Genomic DNA, 24,285 nt, shown 5'->3' with positions numbered 1-24,285 from the left:
ACGTGTTTTACAAACATCAATTGACATTGTCTTTACACTTTTTCAAGCTCCTCATTCCCTTCCATCACTTCACTTAATGGATCATGCCATCCACCTACTTCTCAATGTAATGCTCATTAGTGTATGTCCTAACTCTCACCCTCATTAAAAAAAATAAAAGGAAATTGAGTGCTGTCAAGATGAGCTATGGAGGAAAACCCAGTGAGAGTCCTTTCTCATCTTTGGTTTTTCTTATGTAGAAGAAGGTTGAAACATAGAGGTTTTGTGTCGACTATCATGCATTGAATGCCAGTAGTGTTAAAGATAGGCTCCCTCTCCCAACAATAAACGAATTTCTTGATGACTTCCATATCGTCAATTGAAATATTTTATGAAAATGGTCGGTCAACTTTTTTAACAAAGATCAATCATTATTCAATAACTAAAAATTTTAAAAACGGTTGATTCACTTAATTTCTACCATAAGTAAAATATTGAATGTAAAACAAGTGAAATTGATTTCTACAAAAATCTATATAAGGGTTTGAAACAATAAAAGTTTTCTTTTGGTAAAGAAAGTATAAATTCTTTAAAATATATTTTCAACCAACTTACAAATTATTTTTTAAAAATGTATATGCATTTTTTCTTTTTCTTTTTTATGAGTACACATATTTCTTCCGAACAATTGTACATTTTTATATAGACAGAAATTTAAGCATAGTTGTTACTTGTCACTCGAAAAAACAAAGGGAGGCGGATCGGGCCAGGCTATTACTGTCGTTGGGCTGAGGTGGGCCTGAATGAATACTATAAAAACAGGGTCCATAGTATTTTTTTCACTCTTCTTTTCTCCCCTCTTCCACTTTTTCTTCCATTTTCAATTTTCAATAATTGACGGTTCCTTCGGAGATCTCTCTCTCGCCCACAACCCAACCATGGTACCCTCGCTTCTCGCTCCTTCCCCTTTCATTCAATCCATTCATGGATCCAAGCCGTTCCAGATCCCTCTCGTTAATTTGTTGCTGCACGCGTCTTCTGCTTTTATTTCACACTTCCGCCATTAACTTTGCGTACTAGTTGCTTTCAATTACTCTCTGCCAGTAGCGCCTGGCCTAGGGTTTTCTGTGAGCTGAAAGTCGACGATTGCGCCACTGAAACTAATGGTTGCTTTTGAAATTTTTGTAGGCGAATACGGGGAATTTAGACGCGGCGATAGAGCAGTTGCTGAACGTGGAGAAGCAGATGAGGCTCGCCGGTGACGTGGCCGGGACGAGAAAGGCGGTCACCGATATTTTGCAGCTCTGTTTCGATGCGCGAGCATGGAAAACCCTCAATGACCAGATTGTCGTTTTGTCGAAACGACGTGGCCAGCTCAAGCAGGTACTCGCCGTGCTTCGATTATTATTACTATTATTGTTTTCTAGTGTGGAAAAATCTCATAGGTTATGTGAATCGCGCTGTGGTGTGTTTTGTGAAAGGAGGTTTAGGGTTTTAGTAAGCTTTGAAAAATTGGTAGTTGTTTGTTCACTTAGAATGAAAATTCTTCATTGTCAGTTAGAAAGAAAAATTAGTAGTTGTTTGTTCACTTAGAATGAAAAATTGTCAGTTAGCTTTACAAATGTTTAGTGATTTCGGGTGAATGAAATATGCACGAGTGACGAGAATTTTGCTTAGACAGCAAAGAGTATATATGTTAATTGATTTTGATTTCATTGTTTTTATTAGCATGTTAGGACCGTGAGTGATAGTTCCCTACCGTGTAGAGTTATGTGCAAGTAGGCTATCTAATAACCACGTTCATAACTTCTTCATTGATAGGAGTTTAGTACAGATGTTATTTAAAATTTAAATGTTTCTGTAAAAGGTTCCAAGGTTTTAAATCCCAGTCATCCTTGATATTATGACAAATTACCGCAAATGTTGCAGTTGCGGAGAGTCCTAAAACATTAACGTAGCAGCTGAAATAATGGTTGCAGACCATTTTTTAAAACCTTAAATGGTACATGAATCATGGTGTTGTCTGTTATTAATGAACTGACTATATTTTTGCAGGCTGTAACAGCTATGGTGCAGCAGGCTATGCAATATATTGATGAGACACCAGATGTTGAAACTCGTGTAGAACTCATCAAAACGTTGAACAGTGTGTCTGCAGGAAAGGTGAGTGTGATGTTTGAACTTTTTTTCCTGTTTTATAATTTTTCATTTTAGCATTATGTATATGATTTATATGCTGTATCATTTATTAGATATATGTGGAAATTGAGAGAGCTCGATTGATCAAGAAACTTGCAAAGATTAAGGAAGAACAAGGGCTTATAGCTGAAGCTGCTGATTTGATGCAAGAAATTGCGGTCAGTGTGAACGTGTCATGTTTTGATGGCTTCTATATATCATTGGTTTTTGGATGTAACTAATTAGTTTTCAGTATACTTACGGAATCGGTAATCTTAACAGGTGGAAACTTTTGGTGCCATGGCCAAAACTGAGAAAATCGCATTCATTCTTGAACAAGTATGAGTCATCTTCCCGAGTTTATGTGATGACAGCATTAGCAGGCCATTAGTTTCTTGTTTTGCAATTCAGTTGCTGATTTCGGAATCTTCTATGTCAAATTGTGTAGGTTCGTTTGTGTCTAGACCGCCAGGATTATGTTCGTGCACAGATACTCTCAAGAAAGATTAGTCCTAGAGTATTTGATGCTGATACATCGAAGGAAAAGAAAAAGCCTAAAGAAGGTGATAATGTTGTTGAAGAGGCCCCTGCAGATATACCATCATTGTTGGAGTTGAAGCAGATCTATTATGAACTAATGATTCGGTAATTGAATATGTACTTCATGTTTCCTTCTTTTTGTTGTTCTATCACGATTTAGTTACTTATATTGTGCTGTAACCATGTTTGATATCTCTTTCCATTTTATTTGAAATAAGGCAACATCAAGTAAATGGTAAAATAATCTGGTTTTTATGCTTCTCTGTTTTGGTAACATTTGAGGATATGTTATTGTTGTCAGCCTAAGTGTTGCAAGTTGGTCCAATACGTGCATTTGAGATGCCTATGAATAAGGCATAGTGCCAATGACTGTCTACCTGCAATATTTATTCAATCTCTCTTTGCTTGCATTTGTTCTGGTTTGCTTAAATACACTTGGGAGTATTAGTGGATCTAAAGCTTTCTGTGTTTGTCTCCTTTAGCTATATATATGGAACTAAATTTTTGTTGGCCATTCTTGTGATTATTTTCATTTGTATTAAAACATAAAATGCAGATCGGAGTTCATGGATGTCTCTACTATTGCCAATTATTTGTTTTTATTCTGTATTTTGGATTTCAGTCTTCTGTCTTCATTTGTAACATAAGGTATAGGGTACCAGACTCACTCTTTCTGTCATGAGAACGAACACAAAAACAACCTTTTCAATTCTGGTGAACCTAAAACTTTATTTATGGCTAGCAAATCTTGTTTCTGGCAAATCACATCTATATGGCTTTGTTTCCACTTTCCAGCACCTCTTCTGCCCGCCCTTCAGTTCTTTCTCCAATGCAACTCTCTATTCCCTCTTAGAGGCATAAATATGATTGATTCACAGCTTTTTTTTTATTGCCATTTTTTTGTTTAGCTTCAAATTTATAACTTTTGATTATTAATTATAAATGTCTTCAATTTTGGGTTTTTTATTTAGCTTGTATTTGTGTGTAGAATAAATTATTCAATGTGTATCATAACCTCAACACAGGTATGTCTGCAGCCTGCTGCCGCCATAGTTGTTTTGGTGCTAGTCACCCAGTGCCACCATTTGGGATTCAATTCTGCAATTATCTTTAGTGGATTACCATGTTTCGATAGGATGGTCTTATTTTTCATTTTGAGGGCTGGGGGATGGTGGGTCCCTTTTAAGCTAAAAAAGCCTTTTTTAAAACTTTTTTGTTTGGTAAAATAGTTGAAGGGGAAAAAAGTGTTTTTTTGTCACAGGTATAATCTTTCAGGTTATTATTAGAAGCCATTCGATTATTTTCTAGCTAACTTTTGTTTTCCCATTTTATTCATAATAGAAAACAGAGAAAAAGATTCTAGAAAGAAACTGAAGATAAAATTTAGAAAGAGATAAAATGATTCATTAATTAATAGCATGTTTGGATCTGAGTTTAGGATCCACATTTTTGCTACAATACCACGCCCAAAATGCCTCAATGATGCCGAAGCAAGTATTTTTTGCTTCAAGTTGATCCACATTCACACAAGAGAACACTGAACCAAACAGCTATAAGAAACTGATGGTACACATTTAGCTATCTGGCTGCTGACTCAGCAGTCAGTTACAGATAAAGGATAGTTACACAGTGAAAGTGAGGGATGGCAAATATACCCGTACCCGCGGGTAATACCCGAACCCGTCCCGACTTTGACAGGGAATACCCGGTTTGACCGGGTACGGGTACGGGTAAAACCCGATACTTTAAATCGGGTACGGGTACGTACTTACCCGCCCCGTACCCGTCCCTGTTTACATTTTTAATTTAATACCCACTTTTAATTTAATTATATTAAAAAATTTTAATATTTTTTTATGTGTGATTATTTATTATAAAATGATATAGAAAAATAACTTAATTATAATTATAATATAATAAAAAAATAATTTAAAAATATCATATTTTTTATAAAAAAATAAAAAATAAAAAAATTGACGGGTACGGGTGCGGGTACGGGTATACCCGATACCCGACGGGGACAGGGATGTGGATGAAAATCACATACCCGACGGGTACGGGGACGGGGATGAGTTTAACTCGCGGGGACGGGGACGGGTATCATGAAACCCGTACCCGACCCGCCCCGTTGCCATCCCTGTGAAACTAGCTGTCTGACTAACAACATAACATAATATTAATAATAACTGTAAATTATTAATCTGTAATAATTCACATTTATTGATTATTTCAAATACAAAACCAACTTCTGTAAGTAACTTAATAGTTCAATTTTTTGTTTGTTTGTAATTTTACTATAAAAAAGTGATTTTATTGACAATCCAAATGAAATAGATTATGGGCCTGCTTGGGTAAATTTCTCCAGAAGAACTTCTACGAGAGAAAAATAAGGACTAAATGAAATAAGCTTTTCTATTAGTTTAAATTAGCTTAAGCATAAGCTAATCTATAGAAACTCTCTTCTAACAACTTCTCCAAAACCTTACTTTTAACTTATTTTGATTTTCCTTCCCATAAGCTAATCCTCCAGACCTGAAGATCTCTCATTTTTAGCATTTTTATTTTTTGAGAATGGAAAATATGTTACTCCTTGGAATGTCTTCTATTGCAAAGTCAAGGCCTTTTTTGTCAACTTTGTTATTCCAATACAGGTTCATTAACTACTGCACCATTGTGTTTGTCATGTTGTGAGTGATCCATATTTGGTATATCATTGCTTTATTTATCAATTGTCATTTATGCTGTGTTTTCTGTTTAATCTTAATGAATTACTTTATTTAATTTTTTGTTTTTGGGGAACATTATGTAAAATTTAACAGTAATAATGTTCATAGTTGAGTATATTGTACCAGCCAATTGTGCACTGCTTTTGAAATTTGGTGGAATGCTTCTTTATGACTTTTGCACTTCATTAATGTTAAATACTATTAAATATAAATGAGTTTGTTTATTGAACCTTCATGCTACATATTTTTTAATTAATTATTTAGTGCTGCTGATTTTAAAGTCTTAGTTGTCTTATGCTGGTTTATGTTATGTTTAAAGGTATTATACCCATAACAATGATTATCTTGAAATTTGCCGTTGCTACAAGGCAATATATGAGATTCCATCTGTCAAAGAAGATCCTGCCAAGTGGGTTCCAGTAAGTTTTCTCCTATTTTTCTTTTTTAGCCTTTTCTGTTACTGAGATGCAGTTGTTATATGATATTTTTTTTCTTCTGAATATTATCTTTTACATGTAATGTAGATCCTAAGGAAAATATGTTGGTACTTGGTTCTATCACCATATGATCCAATGCAGTCAAGCCTTCTCAATTCCACCCTGGAGGATAAGAACCTATCTGAGATTCCAAGCTTCAAGTATGTTATCTTCAATTTTATCTCATGTCTTCCAAGTTGTGTTCATTCATTTGGTGTACCTGTTATATGTTGTGCCCAGGCTACTTTTAAAACAGATTGTTACCATGGAGGTTATCCAATGGACGACTTTATGGGATACATATAAGAGTGATTTTGAGAATGAGAAGGCCACTGGGAAATCTTTGGGTGAAAAGGCAGCAGAAGATCTGAGGCAAAGAATTATTGAACATGTAAGTAACTAATGCCATATTTCTTTTCACCCCATCAATTTTGTTGGTTGGTATTGTGTGATAAGATTTATGTTTTGTACTTCTTTTTGTGAGCATTAACATGGAGCATTTTTGTTACTTTTCAGAATATTCTTGTTGTATCAAAATACTACACAAGAATTACATTGAAGAGACTTGCAGAGCTTTTGTGTCTCAGTGTACAGGTTGGTGATTCTAGTTGTTGTGTGCTTTTTACAGTTTTTAAATGGCTCGTAGGCCCTCCCTAGTTTGACAGACTGCCACTGCATACTAGTGTTTCAAAGGAAGAATTATGATACTTGTGGTTAGCAGTGTCTGTTTATGTTGGCGTGATGCTGGAGTTCACTTATCACAAGTGGTGATTTATTTTGGTTATTGTTGAGCTGCTTGTGTATATGGATGCTGTAACTGAATTCATTTCATTTTCTTAAAATACTGTCTATTTTTTAGTTTGATGATCCTAATTAATACTTCATACAAAATTCAGGAAGCTGAGAAGCATCTCTCAGATATGGTTGTGTCAAAGGCGCTGGTGGCAAAGATCGATAGGCCAATGGGAATAGTCTGTTTTCAAACAGCCAAGGATAGCAATGATATTCTTAACTCTTGGGCAGCAAACTTGGAGAAACTGCTTGATCTTGTGGAGAAGAGCTGTCATCAGATACACAAGGAAACCATGGTCCATAAAGCTGCTTTGAAGGTTTAAGAAGATCCATACTAGCAGTTACAGTCACAGGTAAAGTTTTTGTCCTTTTTTACTCTCTTGCTCCTTAATTTTTCTTATCGCCACTGTTTTCAGAGAGGAAGTCTGGTTAATGTAAAAATTACAATCGCGACTGTTCACGTCTGAAGTATTTCTCCGATTTTGTCATGATGATTGTTCTGGTAATTGCAGGGGCACCTCAATCTTGACGTGATTTTGTACTGAAGTTGCCTTTTCAGGAATGTTCTTTTGAATTGTCACCTACTAGAATTGGTGAGGAATTTCGTTAAACGATGATCCCTTTTTCATTTTATATTTTATTACTCATGCGTTCACGGTAGAGCTGGATATATGCATCTTAGTACTGAAAGTAGCATTGTTGTATACTACTGGTACAATACCTTACCGCTGACTTATGACAGGATCATAAACGATCTCGATTGAAGCAGTGGCTAGAAAATTGAGTGTTTGCTCATTTATATTCTTTTGCCTGGTTGGTTTTTTTCTCTTCTCCTGTATTTCTCTACATTACAATTTCTCGTGCAATTTGGACGTGTTATGTTACCTTGGATGACAATTTGCTGGCTGCAAGCAAAGCATTTATTATTTGAGTACATAAATTTGGGGTCTCCGAAGGCTACGTCGGGTGGTGGGAGTTTCGGGTTGGAGGGAAGAATGGAGGGACAGATTTTTACACTCAAGTGAACATTCGCCTTATTTGAAAATTTCATAAAATGAGATATTTTACAAAGTTTTTGGCTATCACTTAATTCTGATATAAATATTATATAAATGAAAAATTATCCCTCTATTTCACTAAACTAAAGCAACTGCTAGTAAAGTATATCAGATTTTGTTTTCTTCAAAACATTAGATGTAACTTTGAAATCTATTCAGATAAGTATGACCTGGACTCGATGTACCTCGCTTAACGATTGGCGTTGTGACCTTAGCGTTTACCATCTTGAATCGACTCTGGTGAAAAGATGATTCGCGTGTCACCGGGGTTGAAGTAGATTATTGAAATATAATTAGTTCTGATGTATATATGTATATATTTTATGGAAGAGGTTTTCTCTATATTATATAAGCAAATATCAAAATGAGCCCGGAATTACAGTGGAATGGTGGGTTTAGACGAAGAATTTTACAAGTTTAAAGAATTTTAAATTTTTGACATTTGAATTAGTTTGATTTTAATTTTTATCATTCTTAAAATATTTTTATTGAATAAGTTAAAATTTCTTAAATCTTAAATTATTAAATTGAATATGATAATTTGATTTCATCATGATAAAATTAATTTTAAATATATATATATATATATATATATGTGTGTGTTGAGATTTTTAAATCAGGTTTTATAAATTAAATATTAGTTAATTTTTAAATGTTTAATAATTTTAAAATATTTTATAATTAAAAATATAAAGAGATAAATGATAAGATAAAAGATATAAATAAAATAAAAAAGAAAATTGTAAGAAATTTTAAATTTACACTTTTTTTTAAAGAATTTAAAGTTTTATAATTTTAAGAAATTTTACAAATATTTAAATTTTAAATTTTTTATTTAATTAAAGTATTTCATCTAAAAAAATAATTTTTTTAAATAAATAAGTTATTCCATTTAAATTTTCTATTCAATCATATTATTAAAAGTAAATATCAAAATATCATGAAATTTTATATTGGCCTTTTGATTGATGGTCCAAAGTAGCAAATTTATTACGTAAGTAGCTCAAGTTGCGTAGAAACTAATTCTCCTACGTTTTGCACGTAAGAGATAAAAATTTGTTGTAAGCGTGGTGTATAGGCTTGATTCAATTCCTCGGTTTTAGGATACTTCAAAGACATACTTTGGAATTACTTTGTTTAGACGCAATCCATAGTTTAATTGATAGGGTTGTTTTGTAAAAACTTGTGAATCTAATCGTTCTCCGTGGAGTGTATTTATCTTTTGAAATTGCTTACATAGTCCGGCAAAGCATAATATAATATCTACTTGATGACGCTCAACGTCACTTTCTGTTTCTGTTTCTGCCCCGCTACATTACTACAACTACTTGGTTATCCGCTACCACACCACACAAAAAATAAATTCATGGTTTAGCGTCATAAAAGTCAAATCCTCTTAAGATGTTTTTTTCTTTATATGTTGTGAATGGATTCTTTGACAATTTTGATTATATCCTTCTCCCTAATTATACATCTTTAATTAAATTTTATTAAAATAACTATTCAAATTGAATATTTTCAAACATAAATGTATTCACTGCAAGTCTGGAACTTCCAATGAAAATTTATTTTACAAAATTAAATTTATCTAAAGTAAGTTTTAAACTCTAATATACATGTGTTAAATATTTGAGACAAGAATTTATTGATCATAATTTCATTCTGTGATTTTGTTTTAAAGACTTAATATGATTTATTCTCATTTAAAAAGTATCAAAATATGATTTTAATTTTAAATAAAGCTTATTTTTAGCTTTCTGTTAAGATGTTAGCGTTGGCAAAATACACCTATAATCAAATTTGTCATATAAAATCTATTTATAAGTGTTCTTGTTAATAAAAATATTACATTAAATTTATTGATTCTATTGAATTTACTGAACATTCAATCCATCATTGTCCAATGTTATTGATCGTTCGGAGGGACTGAAATATGTTTTCTAAAAATACAAAGAACAAAATAAATTAATTTTAAATTTGAAGAATAAAAATATTTTAAAAAAATAAAAATATTTATTACACACAAGTAAAAAAATTTATACTCGATGATTAACTTAAAAAAAATGTTGAAGCGTGTTATAGTTGTATAATAAAACCCGAAGCAATTAATTTCTTGCTGTGAATTAGGGACTTATTTGTTCTGCGTAAAGTCAATAGTAACTTCAAAAATCAAAATAATGTAATCGTATGACAAGTCAACGTGTTTGGTTAATATTTTGGGGAAGAAAAAAAACCGATTGATATGTTGTGCATCTAGCAGGATTCATTTCGAGTAAAATGGACATTAATATATTTCACAAGTAAAACATATTCTAAATAAGGGACCCATAAAATAACTTTATTTAATCATTTGACAAATAATTTCAAAGACTCTTTAAAAATACTAGTATTATTCTGAAAAGAAAGAAAAAAAAAAAGCATGTTCATAATTTTGTGGCATTAATAATGTGAAAATTCAAGTAAATGTAAGCAGAGTGAATCGAAATTATCTCTTTATATGGAAGTAACATGGCACAAAAAATTCCAGAAGCAGATCGTGCAAGTGCAAAAAACAGAGAGAAGTGAAATAAATCACATGGAATGAGAGGGTAAATGAATGGAAGGAACAGGTGGTGGCTGTGGAGAAGTCATAGTTGAAGAAGAAGAAAGCAATGGTGAAGATTGAACATTATGAGAAGACATGGGAATGTGATGATAGAGGGTTGGTGGGTTGGGTTGTCTGAGCCTAACATTTTCAGGAAAGTTGAGTTTGGCTTTGTTGCCTCTGAAACGCAAGGAGGCTTCATCATAAGCTCTGGCTGCAGCCTCTGCTGTTTGGAATGTTCCTAACCACACTCTGCTCGCCTTTATCGGGTCCCTTATCTCTGCCGCCCATTTCCCCCACGGCCTCTGCCTCACTCCTCTGTATTTCCTCCTCTCTTGCTCCTCTCTTCTACCCTTCTCTTCTGACTTGTATTCGTATTCGTATTCGTATTCGTATTCCCTATTCCTACTTGAACTCTCTGTAACTGTATTCCATAATACCATAACATTATAATAAGATCACTCTACTATCTACCATCCTACCTAACATTCTTTTTCAACTTCATTATTCCTACCTATGATTCTCATGCATGCATTACTACAAAACAATATAAAAATAACAATTTAAACATTCCTGGACCCATCAACATGTATTATATATTTATCATTTTAGACTATGATCATCTAATTAATTTGGTGCTTACTTGTTGAAATAGCAGGCTGCGAGGCTTCACGTGAGAATTCACCGAATGATGTATTTGTATTTGTATTTGTATTATCCTCTTCCCTCCTTCTCTTCAGAACAGAGTTGCCACCATGAGATGAAGAAGGTGCCACTGCCACAGAAGCACAAGCCATATTTGATGTCACAAAAACTTCACTATTGTTATTATTATTATTATTATTATTATTATTGATACTGTGATCCTCTCCACACACGACATGGGTCAAAGCAGAGATCATGGCTGACATCTCCCTCTCTCGGTTCAGACCCGAAAACATGAATGGCACTGACAAAAGCTTCTCGTTACCCTTTCCACCGTGATTCGCCATGTAGCTTCACCTCTTTGTAATTTGCATGCACGCCCTCCAACTCAACCCAACCCTTTTTCATACCATGGAAAAGTTCAATTTGGTAACAGCCGCCATCAAGATTCAAGAATAGTGGTCGGTGTTTAAACAACACGAATGTCAGAAATGAATGCAACAGTGATAGTAATAGTATATACTTTTTGAAGATTCAGTTTGTTTTGTCCTAGTTAAGGAAGGATGGGTCAAAAGCGTTTAGGTGTGAAAGCTGAAACTACGTTGCGTTTTTGTGGAGTGAACCAACTTGACGGTTCTCAACGAATCGGTCGGTGCTCACTGCTCACAAAAAGGTTACAACAGTAATTAGCCGACATCCAATTTAATTATTCTTTTTTTATATTTATTTTATGCATGATCGATCTTATATTTTAATTAACCCACTTCAAATGCAAACCACTTGTCGCCATATTCTCTTTTGTGTGCAAATTGGAATCATTAATTCTATTTCTCATCCAATGCCAAATGTATCCCATTCTAATTGCATCAATATGCAAGTTGCTTCTCACACTTGATATCAAATTGCCAAGTTGCATACGCCACTTCAATTTTTTCCTTATTTTCATTAATATTATTAAGCCTATTTCTTTAGGACCACACCATGAATTGGGAAAAAAAAATGTGTTTGCATTAGGTACATCTCAAAAGGTTAAAAAGAAGGTGCAATGGAACATCCATGCAAGTATTCAAATTGAACTCGTCTATTAGAGAAATGGTACGAAACGTGTACGTTTTTATCCGAACCACTTTTTTAAGGATTTCTTTTTTCCTTCCATATTATTCAGAAACCTATGAGTTTTTATATCTGTGGTGTCAAATTCTCATAAATAAATTAAAAAAATTAATATTTATTTATCATCAATTCAATAGTACCTATGCAACTTCCTTTTGGCTTAAATATATAGGGAAGGAGAGACGATCTTTGATATCGTTATATTGTAGGGATTAAAATATTATTATATTTGCTTGAACTAGAAAAATACTCTATTTCTCAGACACATAAAACTAAAAACCTAATGATAGTGTAACGATAATTCAAACTGAATCCAATTAGGCAATGATAATTTTAAAATAAAAAAAATAGGAAAAATTACAGAGATAATCACAATAAAGATTGAATCTAAATCTCCATAATTTTATCCTAAATTAAAATAGTAAAATATCTATTATAATGTTAAAATACAAGTGATAATTGAAGATGAAAATGACATTTTTAATATTATTATTAAAAATTAAATTAAGTGCAATAAAACTAATTTTGCTAGATGGGTTTTAAACGAATTTAACCCATGTTAAAAGCATTTTGTGCATTGAAAAAATGCTACAAACTCTGTTCTTAACGATTAAAATGAAAGGGGAGAAGAATTGAGAAATAAAAAAATAATAATCTGGTATTATAAAATTGCTGAGATGGTGTGGAATTAGCATTAAAAAGAAATGTGTATTAATAGTGAAAAATAAGATGAAGTTTTAGAGGATGGTTTATATTTATTGGTGAATTTGGCAGTTGTTGGAATCTAGAAGAAGAAAAGAAGGTTGAGGTTTAGAGAAGTAAAAGTTTATGGTCAACGCTTAGATGAGTCAAATGATGCGATAGAACGCGTATGTATGAATTCTGAAATGTGAATAGATAAAACGGTGGAGACATGGATGATGGATCCTCTCAATGATACGCGCAATCATTTATCATTTTCTCAATCCATCCATCTCCAACAATCAATTTAAATAACTTTCTCCATAACAAAATTTTAAAAAAATCTAAATGTTTTTTTCTTAAACTATATACATATATGGGTTGAAATATAAATTAAATGATAAAAAGTAAATACATAACATTTTTATATGTATTTAATTCAGCCATAAATTACTTTAAGAAAAAGTAATACAAAAAAAATTGAGTTAAAAAATACCCTTCTTAAGAATCAGAACATGTCACTATTTCACTATAATTTATTCAATATGTTATATCAAAACACTAATATAAAAATTACTATGAAAAATAAAATTTAGTTTAACATTTTTATAATATAGATTTAACTAGATAATAAAATTGTTACTTATTTTATTTAGATATGGCATTTTTATGAAAAAAAATAATAATAAGATAATCTTTAAAATGAATAATAATATTATAATTTTTTATTTTTTATAATTGATTATATATACAATGTAACAAATAAAGTTTATTATATTAAGAAAAAATCAAAAAGAAATTTGAATGTGAATCTAATTCTTAAAACAAGTTTGCTTTCATGTTAAGTCTACATTAATGTGGGCCTAAGAAGTAACTAATAGTTATTTTTATGTTATTTTTACCATGATTTGGACTAAATGTCAAGAAACACAAATTATTTATGTGCGTTTAGACTTTAGATTATAATCAAAATTTTAAATTAAGTTGAATTTAATTTTTAAAAATTAATTTTTAAAAAAAGTAATAACTTTCTAACTTATGATTCAATTAAAATTTATTTATAATTCATATTCGGTGAAATGGGGAAAAAATTGTTAAACATATGACCACAACATTTGAAATCAATTAACTAAAGTTACATAAATCAAACATACTCCTAAACTCTTTGCAATGTTGAAATAATATTAATGGTTAAAAAAAGTTCAGGTGTTTTATCAAGTACAACCCCATGAGTAAGGGAATAAGGGTTGACACAAAAATGATGAATAAATTTAATTTTTTCTATTAAAAAAATGAGAAATCTTATTCTGGTTGATGAACGCGTCAATGACATGTTGCCGTCCACTTGATAAGACAATGGCATGACTAAAACACAATTTGCCAACACATGCAGGTAACGTACAAAGCTAAGGTTAAATCAGATTTCAAAGTTGACATACACATCCCTTCTCCTCTTCTTTTATATTATTTTTAATAAATTAAAGGGCATTCAAATATTTTATTAAATATTTTTTCATTTTAATATTAAAATAATCTTTTTACAATAATGGTTTCATTAGCTTTGTCCTTAATTTGTGCATAAGTGAAGAAGTAAAATAATATTGTTAGTATTTTAATCTATGGAACGCCAGGGATAAATATTTAGTTTATATAATTATAATTTATAATAGTAAATATTTTAATACTCAAATTATATTATAATCAATATTTAATGATAAATATTTTTAAAACTACATATTATATTTTAGGTTATTATAAATAATTTATAGAGTAATACAAGACTATTTTAATTATTTATAATTTAAAATTATTTAAATTTAATCTAAAAATAAAAGGGATAAATTCAAAAGAAATTGACAAAAAAAACTCTAAAACGTTATTATTAAAGAAAATTAACTGAAAATATCTAAATATGTAATTAAAATATATATAAAATATTTATAAAAAAATACTATATTTGAATATATAAATTATATTTAAATTTAATATAAGTAGGTATTTTTCAATATATAAATTAGGTTTTAGATTTAAGATAAATAAATATATTGTTTTAATAATTTATTTTGAAATATTAGAATTTATTTTACTTTATAAATATAATAAATAAAAATTAAATTTAATAGAAAGTTAAAAGAATCTCTCAAAACATTATCGTCTAAGAATAACTTGTAAAAGTGTTCTTGTACGATATATATAGGAATTGATTTATCAATCTATCACCAAGTGTCAACTAACACAAAATTGTTTAAATTTAACTACAAATCTTGAGTTTGAGTCTAACTTTATTGTTTACAATAATTTTATTTGATTCAAATATAATTAAAATAAGACATGGTATAAAACTATCATTTTACTATTAAATTTTTGATGATCTTATCCATGAACTAGATTTCTCATCAATCAATTTTACAAAACTAAAGTGAAAGAAATAGAAGAGTGAATGTGTTTGATTGAGTAAAATTAAGAAAGGAGATAAAAAAAAATGTGTAACCCACTAGTTATTTTTATTCTATTTCTCATTTATTTATTTTTATTTATCCTTTATTTGACAAAATTGGAATTGGTGAGAAATAAATAAAAATACATGAAAATTTAAAATTGAGTAGAATTCAAGAGTGACGCAAAGAATATGTGCTTATGACACTATTGCGTGCAAAATAGATGTGCACAATCCATTATACAAAAAATAATCGTTGAAACCCACCTACACAATCAATTTTTCACCTATCTTTGAAGTTCTTATCGTTTCTACAACTTTTTTCTTTTCCAAATTTATTTGTTGCACCGGTTTGAGGGTTGCTAATAAGAACAGTGTTTGGGCCTGAAATAGAAAAAGGTGTCTTCAATTTTGCATTGGGCAATGCAGTGGCCAAACTCAAACTGGGGCTGCTGAATTTTCAATTGGGTTGCAAATTTGAGGGCAAAGGTGATTTTCGTTTGTGGGGTGGAACCAATTATCACATTATTGATTTTTGTTTTCCTCTGCAATAAGGTCGTTGGAGTTTGCAACACTTATTTGAAAAAGAAATGTTTACATCCATATTTCAAAGTTTAGCAATGTTTCCCCAAAAAAATTACATATTCAAAATGATCCCAAAACTCAATCAATAGGTTCCGATTTAACAACAATTTTTGACATTTTTGTACTTGAGCATCGTGTTCCACCATCTTCAAACAGAGAAGTGATTTTCAAACTATCCAATTATCATTTTCCGTTTGATTTGTTTGAATCAGTGTCAGCCTCAATTAAATAATCCTAAAAATAATAATGTAACGTAACAAAAAAAACATTAGTTTAAGCAACTTTTTCTTAGCATTGACTGCAACAAATTAATATATGTTTGAAAACAAACATGGTTCGTTATTAAGTTTGTAGAAGGAATCTATTGAAGTATTGATTATTTGGCCAATATAAAGGTCCATAACAGTTAATATGCTACCGTCTCAAGATCTTTCAAATATTTAACATACCTAATGTATAATACACAGATTAAACTTCTATTTTATATAAATAAAATTTATAATAAGTAAATAATTTTGAATATATAAATTACTTTTAATAAAAAGAAAACAAAAAAATCATATTAAAGAATAATTCCTAAAAATAATCTTATTCAAAATATTTATTCTAATTTGTATCAAGACTGAGATAATATAGTACACAAACAGATACAAATGAAATTAACACCATAAATACTATACAAAGCTCTAAAGATAATTTAGAACCCTTAATCTTGCATCACAAATGCTTTTTGCCCTAGAGCTGTTATAAAATAAATATTTGAGGTTTACCCTGAAGGGCTTTTGGGCCCAAAACTAATCCGGGGAAAATGCAACTCTAATTTAGAAAACTTTTAACTTCCACAAGCCAAGCACTCTTCTCGATTTGTTAAAGAGCACACCATCTGCGCCATCTTGGTATTATCATCCTCTTCCTCCACCTTAGGTTTTTCCTGCATTCACAAAAGAGATATTTAACATAAAAAATGTGTAAATTACATGAATAAGGATGATTAATCATAAAGAATTCTTATTACTTTGAGCATAGAGGTATCAACAGTAAACTTGATAGCGTCAGCTGCAGCACGTGATCGCAGATAATACATCCCAGTCTTCAAACCCTTTCATGCCAAAACAAAAAGCAATCAACATCAATACGCAAACAGTTTCTCTAAGCATTCCCCAACAAAAGACCTAGTTTCTAATATAGATGAAATTCATTGAGTACTGTATCTAGAAATAGAAGGCAATGCAGAAGAAATAAACCCAGCTCTTGGCAGAGCATATATTTATTTATTTATTTATTTTATGTGTTTCTCCCTGAAATTCACTATCACTGAAAAGATCCTACTGTGAAAGCAGACATAAATTTAACATCAAAACACATCCCACCAATGTGAACATAGTCCAATGAGAATGGCATTAACTTGCCCCAAAGAATAAGGTTGATACCTTTGACCATGCATAGAAATGCAACGAAGTCAACTTTCCAAAGTTGGGTTGATCCATGTGAATATTTAAGCTCTGACTCTGATCTATGTAGCATCCTCGATCAACAGCCATATCAACCAATGTCTTTTGCTTTATCTCCCAAACAGTCCTGACAATTTCAAATTGAGTTAGCATAAGTATCTTGGAACCAATTTTAGGTAAGTTGCAACGTCACAAATCTCGTACTTGTATATGGTTTTCAGCTCATCGGGAATTTCTGGGATTTTCTGAACTGAACCATCATTATAGATAATCTGATTCTTGATTGTTGGAGACCAAAGTCCCATTTCGGTCAAGTCATGAAGTAAATGCTTGTTCACTACAACAAATTCACCACTGAAAGACGAACAGTTAACAAGCAAGATAAATCAAAGAGAAAGATATCAAGACACAATAGAATGGTATGGCAATAAACCTTAGAACTCTGCGACTGTAGATATTAGACGTATATGGCTCAAAACACTCATTATTGCCAAGAATCTGGCTTGTAGATGCAGTTGGCATAGGAGCAACAAGAAGTGAATTTCTCACACCCATCTTTGATATCATCTCCCGAAGTGCATCCCAATCCCAACGACTCGAGGGTGTCACACCCCACATGTCTGGCTGAAGAATTCCCTGCGTAATATGAAAATCACCTGAGCCACTACAAACAAACATCTTGGATGTTTATATTTTTAATTGCTAGTGTAAGAAATTAATTTGAATAAAAATGTACATTTGTGTTCCACTGTATTAAGAATATAGCTCAGGGATTATTAGAAAAAGGAACGAGTAAGAGACTTTCACAAGAATATACCTTACTCATAGGACTACCGCTATATGTTTCATAAGGACCTTCTTTTGCAGCCAATTCTGAAGAAGTTTTTAGTGCATGATAGTATATCGTTTCAAATATATCCTTGTTCAACTGTTGAGCCTGCACCCGATATCCGTGTAAATTATCAATTTGAAGATCATCCAGCTTAAACTATAGATGAATGAGCAGTCCCAAAAACAGTGTTTACCTCTGGTGAATCAAATGCCATGCCAAGTAATATGAAAGTATCCGCAAGACCCTGAACTCCAATGCCAATGGGTCTGTGTCGTATGTTTGACCTTCTTGAAGTTTCAACTGGGTAGTAATTAACATCAATTATTTTATTAAGGTTTCTTGTCACCACTTCAGTAACCTATAATTAGCCACAACCAGTAAAACACAGAATTACCATAAAACTAGTCGTATAATGATAATGTCAATATATTTTCACACATGGAAACACGTAAAGAACACCCAGTATTGCATGTAGCTCAAGAATAACTACAAAGTGTACCTCTCCGAGTTTGTCAAAGTCAAAATATCGGTTTTCTGAGCCTCTGCTGCCAACAAGCTTAGATGGATGAGATTCCAAGGGCACACCCTACAGTGAGTAGATAAACATTCTAAATCAGGAAGAACAAGTTGGCCAAGCTACCTAGAAATCAAATATATGTGAGCCCAACGCATGAAGTATGCCAGGTGTATCCTACCTTCTCTCTTACATATCGTGGTAGAGCAATCGATGCCAGGTTGCACACAGCTGTTTCTGTTGGACTTGTATACTCAATTATCTCAGTGCACAAGTTTGACGACTTGATTGTGCCCAGATTCTGTTGGTTGCTCTTCCTATTGCAAGAGTCCTAGAATGTAAAAAATGAAAGTTTGAATGATAAGCAAATACAAAATGCATTAAAATAGAAACTTAAAGAAAATCAAATATGCATTTGTAAACCACCTTAAAAAGCATATAAGGGGTTCCAGTTTCTATCTGGGACTTTAAAATTTCAAACCAGAGATTCTGAGCCTGAACAACCTTCTTTGCTCTTCCCTATGTACACATGAATTTGGTTAAAAGAAACAAAATAAGCAAGGCAATAATCCGCAAGAGGCATATTCAGAACATGCAAAACAAGCCAAAATATATAGACCAAACTTACTTCTTTTTCATACTGAGTGTACAATTTCTCAAATTCTTCACCCCAACAATCAGACAAACCTGGCGCTTCACTGGGGCAAAACAAAGACCATTGCCCATTGCTTTGAACTCTTTCCATAAAGAGATCAGACACCCAAAGAGCATAAAACAAATCTCGAGCACGATGCTCTTCCTGAACAAATAACATTAACATGTGGCTATATCAATAAAATAGAACTATTCAACTAGCATGAACTAAGAACTAGGTTCATAACTAAATAATGGGAATCAAATCGCTACTTTTAAAAAAAGTCCATCAATCATACCTTTCCATGATTTTTTCTTAAATCCAAGAATTCAGTTATATCAGCATGCCAAGGCTCCAGGTAGATGGCAAATGCACCTACAAGAAGCATACAGGATGCGTTATTAAACACAATTTATAAGTGTTCATTAAAATGTGGGAATTACCAATTACCAATCAAGTATAAATGATTTACCTTTCCTCTTGCCTCCCCCTTGATCAACATAGCGAGCAGTATCATTGAACACACGCAGCATTGGGACAATACCATTTGATGTCCCATTTGTGCCACGAATGTAACTGCCAGTGGCACGAATGTCATGAATAGAAACACCAATTCCTCCTGCTGATTTGCTGATTATAGCACACTCCTTCAAAGTGTCATATATTCCCTCTATGCTATCATTTTTCATGCAGAGAAGGAAGCAACTACTCAACTGCCAAAGCACATAAACAGATCAAACTTACAACGAAACCTTAATCTTATTGACAATAAAAGAAAAAAAAAAATCACACCACAGGTTCACCAAAAAAAAAAAAAAAAAAAAAAAAAGTCAACCAAGGAAGGAATGAAGGAGCACTAGCATAAATCATACCTGAGGCCTAGGTGTTCCTGCATTGAAAATAGTGGGTGATGCATGAGTGAACCATCTCTGAGACATCAAATGATAAGTTTTGACAGCAGAATCAATGTCATCCTTGTGAATTCCAACAGCAACCCTCATCAACATGTGCTGAGGCCTTTCCACAACCTTTCCTTGAACCTTCAACAAATAGGACCTCTCCAAGGTTTTGAAACCAAAGTAATCATAGTCAAAGTCCCTATCGTAAATTATCTCACTGTCCAGTCGACCAGCATTCTAAAACAAAACAGAAAATGACACAGAAGTGAAATTCACATCATACCAAACAACAGCCAAACACAACCTTAAGTATTTATGGTCACAACCCCAAAAATTAAACCACACAGAGTATATCAGTCAATAATCAAATAACTATACTAAAACTATTTCAAAGACATGTGTCTTCCAATTTTGAAACATAAACCAACTACATCATCTAAAGGATTGAACATGTGTAAATGTTGTAAATCCTTGATACAAAAATTAAATTTACCATGAACCAATTTTAACTCATGCATGAGCATTTTATTTTTTTTTGTATACAAGTAACTTTTGTATAAGCTAACTTTAACTTGTAAGACAAACTTAATTTTTTGGGTTATCAATGCAAAATATACACTAGTTTTACTAATGACTATTTTTTGACAAAAAATCTAACTAACCACCTTTCATGAAATATTTCCATTTTTTTCTAATACACAAGACACAACCTTACTTAAAAGGTGATGCTTATTTGTGCACAAGAACAACAACTTGTTGATATTTATTTTATTTTATTTTTGAAAGACATTTATCTTCTTCTTTTTTCTTCCAATAAGTAGTTATTGTTTATTGAGCGAAAATAATTTATTTTATTTTTTATTTTAAATATACATTTTTATTATATTTAACATTACCTGCATCCTTTGGATGCAACTGCAACACCGTGCAGTTATTTTCTCAACCGCAGGTGATTCTAATCCGAATACAATCAACTAACCCACCAATTTCAAACAGCGACCAAAAAAAAAAAAAGTACCTTGATGATAATCTCATAGACGTCATCAGCAATGAGAGGAGCCTTCATTCCAGATCTCTCGTTAAAATGCTCATACATGACTTTAATCCTGAAACAACCGCAATTTAACAACGGTAAACGACAAATCATCGCAACAAAACGCAGGCCAACACCGTTAACCGTGACACACTTACGTCTCCGAAAACGACTTCTTCGTGTTCTTGTGGAGATTCGAAACGGCAATCCTAGCAGCCAACTGCACCGAACACAGAACAAACAGATCAGCACCGGAGGCACAGACAGAACCGGGAGAGAAGAGAAGTAATTAACTCACCGAAGCGTAGTCAGGGTGGTTGGCGGTCAAGGCCGCGGCGGTCTCCGCCGCCAACTCATCGAGCTGGCTGGTGGTGACGCCCTTGTAGACGCCGGCGCAGACTTTCTGAGACACGAGCACGGGGTCGCAGTGCTCGGTGCTTAGACCGTAACTGAGCTTCTTGAGGCGCGCGGTAATCTTATCAAAATGCACAGTCTCTTGTCTCCCATCCCTCTTCACCACATACATGCTTCTTCTTTTCGCGTTTGTCGCTCAATAATTTCTACAAACACTTTCCGCGCACCCCGGACTGTATAAATATATATATACTCACCACGGCTCAAAGATACCGCGAAAATTGAAATGCTCCTGGTTTCTACTAACTCCACACAGATTCAACTTAATTACGTTAATACCCCGTATGAGACACGTTAAATAATTACCACAATAATTTGTACAACATTGTTTTTTGTGTATTTTTTTAATTGTTATGCATCTAATAAATGATTTGATGACACGTATATTTGTTTTTATTGATAACACTCATTCTTAGAGCATCTATAATGGGAGTTGCTTAGAGCATCTACAATGGGAGTTGCTTATAAGCAACTCCCACCCACTTTAAATGGGTCCTACTGTGCCATGTCACTCATAAGCAACTCATACTATATTTTTACAATTTTTACTCCAATAGAAATTGCTTATAAGCACTCTTACTTTTTTACAACTCATACTACACTTTTTTGACACCTCACACTACACTTTATAATAAACTTTTATAAAATTAATTATTATAAATAATATATAAATATGAATAACTAACAAATCAAAAATTATAATAATAAAAAATTTCAATAATAAAAAAATTACATAATAAAAAATACAAAAAATTATAATAAAAAAATACCAAAAATTAAATAATAAAAAAAAATACCAAAAATTACAATAATAAGAAAAATTACATAATATAAAAAAAAATATAAAAAATTACATAATACATAAAAAAATATAAAAAATCACATCTCTCCCTCACGTTTTCTTTCATTTCACTCACTTTTCACCCTTTCTTTCTCTTCTGTCTTTTTCTTCACTCTCTCTTCACGGTGGTTTTGGTTGTGCGCAGGAGTCTGGGTGCGGAGCGCACAGAGGAAACGGCCGTGCGGAGGGGTCGCGTGCAGGCTGGGGGTCTTGGTGCGCTGGGCGGAGGGGTTTGATCGGGCGGTTCGCGCGGGCCGGCAGGTCTGGTTGTGTGGAGCTGCGCGTAGAGGAGACGGTCATGCGGGCCGAGCGTTCTGGTCATGCGGAGGCCGGCGAAGACATCCCTCCCCGGACGGAGGAAGAAGAGGTGAAGAATGTTTTTCCCGTTTTTTTTTTATTTTCCAAGTTTGTGTCCATATTCCACGTGGACTAGATTCAACCAATCAAACTTCTCTTCTTCAAATTTTTCAGTGCTAAGCACCGTATCTTGTACAAGCAATTGAGAAAAAAATTTAAGCACCTGACTTGCCATGTAGGACCACTCCAATAGGAGTTTTCTATAAGCTCCGTTGCTTATTCTTAAGCAACACAGGAAGCACCTCCCGTTGGAGGTGCTCTTATAAGCAACTTCCAATCACTTTAAATGGGTCCTACTGTGTCACGTCACTCATAAGCAACTCATACTATATTTTTATAATTTTTGCTCCAATGAAAATTGCTTATAAGCACTCCTACTTTTTACAACTTATACTATACTTTTTGACACCTCACACTACATTTTATAAAATTTGGTACAGTTAATAAGAGCTAAGCAACGTTGCTTGCTGAAGCTCTGTTGCTAAAAAATAAGCAACTTTCTATGTCAGCTAGGACTACTCCAATGGGAAGTGCTTCTAAGCACCGGAGCTTATTTTTAAAGGACAGCATAAACACCTTCCGTTGGAGGTGCTCTTACATAACTAAATGGATAAATATGTAAGAGAAAACTTTTAAATGAACGTAATTTTGTCTCTCTCAAATTCAAAATTAAACACACTGATAATGGTGTAATGAAATACAGAACATTTATTTTTTTTGAATAAAAATAGATAATATATCCACCGTACAACACAAAAAATAAATAAATAAAGAGAAAAATATCACGTGGAGAAAATGCAGGTGATAATAATTGGAGCTGCAACTTTTTGGTATCTCGAATTTAATTTATAGATAATAAATTACAGTATATATTAATTACTTTTATAAATAATATGTTTAAAAATATAATTAGAGAATAATATACTACCATATATTTGTGGTGTAACCTTTGATAGAAAATTGTAGTTCTTTTGCAAGTTTCCCACCAAAATTCCGTTCAAGATGCCCAAATACTGAGGCTTCCCTCGCAAAGCAGAAAAGCGTGCAATTCGAAACTTTCCCGCGAGAGAGCGTTGGATTTGGAATTCTCAATTTGAAATGGTGGTTGGTGCGGGACCACGCTCTTTGGAAATATAATTAGACTTTGCACCCGTGTTATAGATAAATTTTGTGTGAGTGTAATATTTTTATATTTTTAAAAAAAGTTTAAAGTCAAAATTAATAATATAAATAATTATATATTTTTATTATTGAAACTTGGAAAGACAAATGCAGCTCGACAGTTAATATGATGTTTCTAAATTTATTTGTTAAAATAATAATTAATTAGCGAAATTTTGTATTTGTGTGAACCATTTTCATAAAAGAAAATGGGAACACTCGTGTGATTCTTTTATTATATCATTCACAGTGCCTATGTGATATGTTTGTCCATCTATTTGTTTGTGTGTTTCCATACTCTTCTTATATGGCACCATCACTCTTTTGGCATGGGTTTGATATTTTGCGTAGGGCT

General features: G+C 32.5%; 3 protein-coding genes across 5 annotated transcripts; 1 reads left to right on the top strand and 2 right to left on the bottom strand.

The window, feature by feature from the left end:
* The first annotated feature begins 767 nt into the window (after positions 1-767).
* RPN5B (regulatory particle non-ATPase subunit 5B) lies at positions 768-7,495 on the top strand. 3 transcript variants are annotated; one of them, XR_002239870.3, is made up of 13 exons: positions 768-920; positions 1,168-1,362; positions 2,035-2,142; positions 2,232-2,336; positions 2,440-2,496; positions 2,606-2,802; positions 5,743-5,842; positions 5,948-6,060; positions 6,140-6,290; positions 6,416-6,493; positions 6,796-7,044; positions 7,204-7,284; positions 7,434-7,495. XR_002239870.3 is itself a non-coding variant. In XM_020359967.3 (12 exons), exons 1-11 carry the CDS (start codon positions 783-785, stop codon positions 7,012-7,014), a joined length of 1,461 nt encoding a protein of 486 aa, XP_020215556.2. In that variant the 5' UTR covers positions 768-782; the 3' UTR covers positions 7,015-7,044; positions 7,204-7,495. The 3 variants fall into 3 exon arrangements, 2 of the variants coding, with proteins under 2 accessions (XP_020215556.2, XP_082925353.1); XM_020359967.3 differs by having other exon boundaries at positions 7,204-7,495; XM_083069227.1 differs by having other exon boundaries at positions 918-1,052; positions 7,204-7,495.
* Positions 7,496-10,224: 2,729 nt separating this feature from the next.
* ABR1 (Integrase-type DNA-binding superfamily protein) lies at positions 10,225-11,711 on the bottom strand. Its single transcript, XM_020360139.3, has 2 exons — positions 10,977-11,711; positions 10,225-10,757 (listed from the first exon to the last, which is right to left on the bottom strand). The coding sequence occupies exons 1-2, from the start codon at positions 11,323-11,325 to the stop codon at positions 10,321-10,323; spliced, it is 786 nt and encodes a 261-aa protein (XP_020215728.2). The 5' UTR covers positions 11,326-11,711; the 3' UTR covers positions 10,225-10,320.
* Positions 11,712-16,356: 4,645 nt separating this feature from the next.
* On the bottom strand, positions 16,357-21,819 carry LOC109799467 (ribonucleoside-diphosphate reductase large subunit). Its single transcript, XM_020360038.3, has 17 exons — positions 21,456-21,819; positions 21,316-21,377; positions 21,143-21,230; positions 20,098-20,361; positions 19,698-19,938; positions 19,524-19,600; positions 19,220-19,390; positions 19,018-19,110; positions 18,773-18,922; positions 18,577-18,663; positions 18,271-18,435; positions 18,063-18,182; positions 17,679-17,881; positions 17,450-17,599; positions 17,225-17,372; positions 16,810-16,893; positions 16,357-16,725 (listed from the first exon to the last, which is right to left on the bottom strand). Exons 1-17 carry the CDS (start codon positions 21,681-21,683, stop codon positions 16,627-16,629), a joined length of 2,430 nt encoding a protein of 809 aa, XP_020215627.1. The 5' UTR covers positions 21,684-21,819; the 3' UTR covers positions 16,357-16,626.
* Between the last annotated feature and the right edge of the window lie 2,466 nt (positions 21,820-24,285).

This window comes from Cajanus cajan, chromosome 2, assembly GCF_000230855.2.
Source record: "Cajanus cajan strain Asha chromosome 2, NIPB_CcT2T_4, whole genome shotgun sequence".
Taxonomy (NCBI): domain Eukaryota; kingdom Viridiplantae; phylum Streptophyta; class Magnoliopsida; order Fabales; family Fabaceae; genus Cajanus; species Cajanus cajan.
Note: the sequence above shows the minus strand (reverse complement) of the source record. Positions and strands in the feature narration are given on the sequence as shown.

What these genes read in the sequence shown, in the direction of transcription:
- RPN5B (XM_020359967.3), top strand. Translation starts at nt 783, where the DNA reads ATGAATACTATAAAAACAGGGTCCATAGTATTTTTTTCACTCTTCTTT. An exon ending in TCGCCCACAACCCAACCATG is followed by an intron (nt 921 to 1,167) that starts GTACCCTCGCTT and finishes AAATTTTTGTAG; the next exon opens with GCGAATACGGGGAATTTAGA. An exon ending in TATTATGAACTAATGATTCG is followed by an intron (nt 2,803 to 5,742) that starts GTAATTGAATAT and finishes TTATGTTTAAAG; the next exon opens with GTATTATACCCATAACAATG.
- ABR1 (XM_020360139.3), bottom strand. Translation starts at nt 11,325, where the DNA reads ATGGCGAATCACGGTGGAAAGGGTAACGAGAAGCTTTTGTCAGTGCCA. An exon ending in GCAGCCTGCTATTTCAACAA is followed by an intron (nt 10,758 to 10,976) that starts GTAAGCACCAAA and finishes TATGGAATACAG; the next exon opens with TTACAGAGAGTTCAAGTAGG.
- LOC109799467 (XM_020360038.3), bottom strand. Translation starts at nt 21,683, where the DNA reads ATGTATGTGGTGAAGAGGGATGGGAGACAAGAGACTGTGCATTTTGAT. An exon ending in AGGGGGAGGCAAGAGGAAAG is followed by an intron (nt 19,601 to 19,697) that starts GTAAATCATTTA and finishes TGCTTCTTGTAG; the next exon opens with GTGCATTTGCCATCTACCTG. An exon ending in ACACTCAGTATGAAAAAGAA is followed by an intron (nt 19,111 to 19,219) that starts GTAAGTTTGGTC and finishes ATGTGTACATAG; the next exon opens with GGAAGAGCAAAGAAGGTTGT.